The sequence below is a fragment of the Plasmodium gaboni genome (genome assembly GCF_001602025.1).
Source record: "Plasmodium gaboni strain SY75 chromosome Unknown, whole genome shotgun sequence".
Lineage (NCBI taxonomy): Eukaryota > Apicomplexa > Aconoidasida > Haemosporida > Plasmodiidae > Plasmodium > Plasmodium gaboni.
This window is the reverse complement of record NW_017385563.1, coordinates 1-2,314: the sequence shown is the minus strand read 5'-3', so window position 1 is coordinate 2,314 and position 2,314 is coordinate 1. Positions and strand designations below refer to the sequence as shown.

General features: G+C 29.1%; 1 protein-coding gene across 1 annotated transcript; it reads left to right on the top strand.

The window, feature by feature from the left end:
* Positions 1 to 2,260, top strand: PGSY75_0041200 (putative EMP1-like protein; the record flags this gene model as incomplete). Its single annotated transcript, XM_018783529.1, has 1 exon — positions 1 to 2,260. A coding segment is annotated over one exon (2,260 nt), but the record flags the coding sequence as incomplete, so codon positions are not given.
* Positions 2,261 to 2,314: the final 54 nt, after the last annotated feature.

Here is a 2,314-nt window from a genome sequence, read left to right as displayed (position 1 = left end):
AAAGAAATAGATTGTATGAAAGATGATAAAAATGGTGAACGAACTTTCTATTTAGTTGGTACACCTCAATTTTTGAGATGGCTCGAAGAATGGACTCAACAATTTTGCGAAAAATATAACTCATATTTTGGAGATATAGAAACGAACTGTACCGGTAGTAGTACTTCTATTGATTGTGGTGGTGATGATTTGTGTAAAAAGGCTTGCACAAAATATAATGATTGGATCACTTCAAAAAGAAAAGAATGGGATGGTATGAAAAACTATTATGCGAAAATATTACGAATAGGAAAAAGTAGTAATCAATCCCCTGACGGAACGGACTATCATGCAATCAGTCAACGTACAGCTATTGATTATTTGAACCAAAAATGTAAAACTGCAATAAATGGAACAGATAAATGTTGTTTCTGCCAAAATATTGGTAAAGACAGTATGTCGTCTCCTACGCCACAAAATAGTAGTAATAATGATAAAACACTAGATCATATAGACTCTGTTATGTTGAAACGTGATGAAAAATATAAAAATTATAAGTCCCCATGTACCGTCTGTTACATTCAACATATCAAGGATCAAATAAAAGCTATTGAAACAATTTTGGATAAAAAACGATCAAAAGAAGATGAAGAAGCAAAACGACAATACGGATTCAGTTGTGAAAATAGTGGAAAACATGTTAATGATGCTAAATTGTGCGAGAAATTAGATTATAGTGGAAAAGATGAGTTGGCACACAAATTAAAAGTTCCTTTTAATCCTGATGAAAAAGATCCCAAAAAAAATAAAGAAAACGATACTATAAATTGTGGAGGCATACCTAGTGATAAAAAAGATATTATATGGGTAGGAATAGATCATTATAATTGGTTACCAAATTTGGACAAAAATATCTATGTTTCACCTCGACGACAAAAATTATGTTATTATGGCCTAGATGGTTCAAAAAATAATCACGAATTGAAATACAAATTATCTAGAGCTGCAGCCAATGAAGGATATAATCTAGGTATTAAATATAATGATTACAAAAACCATTATGGTGTAGAACCTTGTAAAGCATTGGAATATAGTTTTTATGATTATAAACATATAATTATGGGTACTGATAATTTAGAGGAGGAAAATAATGGCACAAACACTTCAATAAAAGAATCTCTAAAAAACTATAATGCATCTAATGGTAAGTCACCTGACGACAAAGAAAACAGAAAAAAATTTTGGGATGACAACAAAGATTGTTTGTGGAGAATTATGAAATGCGGTTATAAAAAAGCCAAAGAAAAAAGTGGAGATCAAACCAATCATATTAGCGACTGTGGAAATACGCCAACTACCTTTGATGATACACCACAGTTTTTGGTATGGTTCACCGAATGGTCTGAAGATTATTGTTCTAAACAACGAACGCAAAAAAACAAATTAGAAAGTGCTTGTAAAAATTATATGTGTAATGATTCTAATAATTTTACATATAAAACAAAATGTAAAAACGCATGTAATGAGTATAAACAATTTATTCAAGAATACCAAAAACAATACATGAATCAAAAAACAAAATTTGACAATGAAAAGAAAAAAAAATCTGGCTATGACGGTCTACAAAATAAAGATGCATATGAATTTTTTAAAATTAAATGCTCTAATAAAAAATGCAATTGCATATATGAAGATGTAAAATCTAAAACTGAAGATGGAATAAAAAATTTTCAAGAATACCCTCCTGGATTTAAAGAAAAGTGTGAATGTTCTATAGAAGAATGTGCTGGTTTAAGTGTAACCGATAGCAGTTTTCCTGATGGAGCAGCATTCGGAGGAGGTTATCCAAGATCCATATGTCCTACAAGGCAAGGAAATGGTAATAATTGTCCTGCAAAAGAAACTTGTATTAATTACAATAACAAAATTAATGTATGTACTAGCAAAACATATAGGAATAATGATTCATGGTATAAAATGGATATAAAAGAAAATAATACAAATAATAATAATAAAAATATTCATAACAATAATAATGATAATGAATTTCTTGTGGTTCCTCCTAGAACAAAACAAATATGTCTACAACATCTTACAAGAAATATGAGTCGTATAAAAAATGAAGAAGAATTTAAAGAGCATATTCTTATTTTAGCATCTTCAGAAGCTAAAATGTTAAGTGAATTATATTCTACAGAACTTGATAAAGCATTTCAAGCAATAAAATACAGTTTTGCTGATATAGGAAATATCATAAAGGGAGATGATATTCTGGGGAAGGGTATATCTCTCCAACTAGATAATTTAATTAAAAAAAATAAAAAAATAAATACAT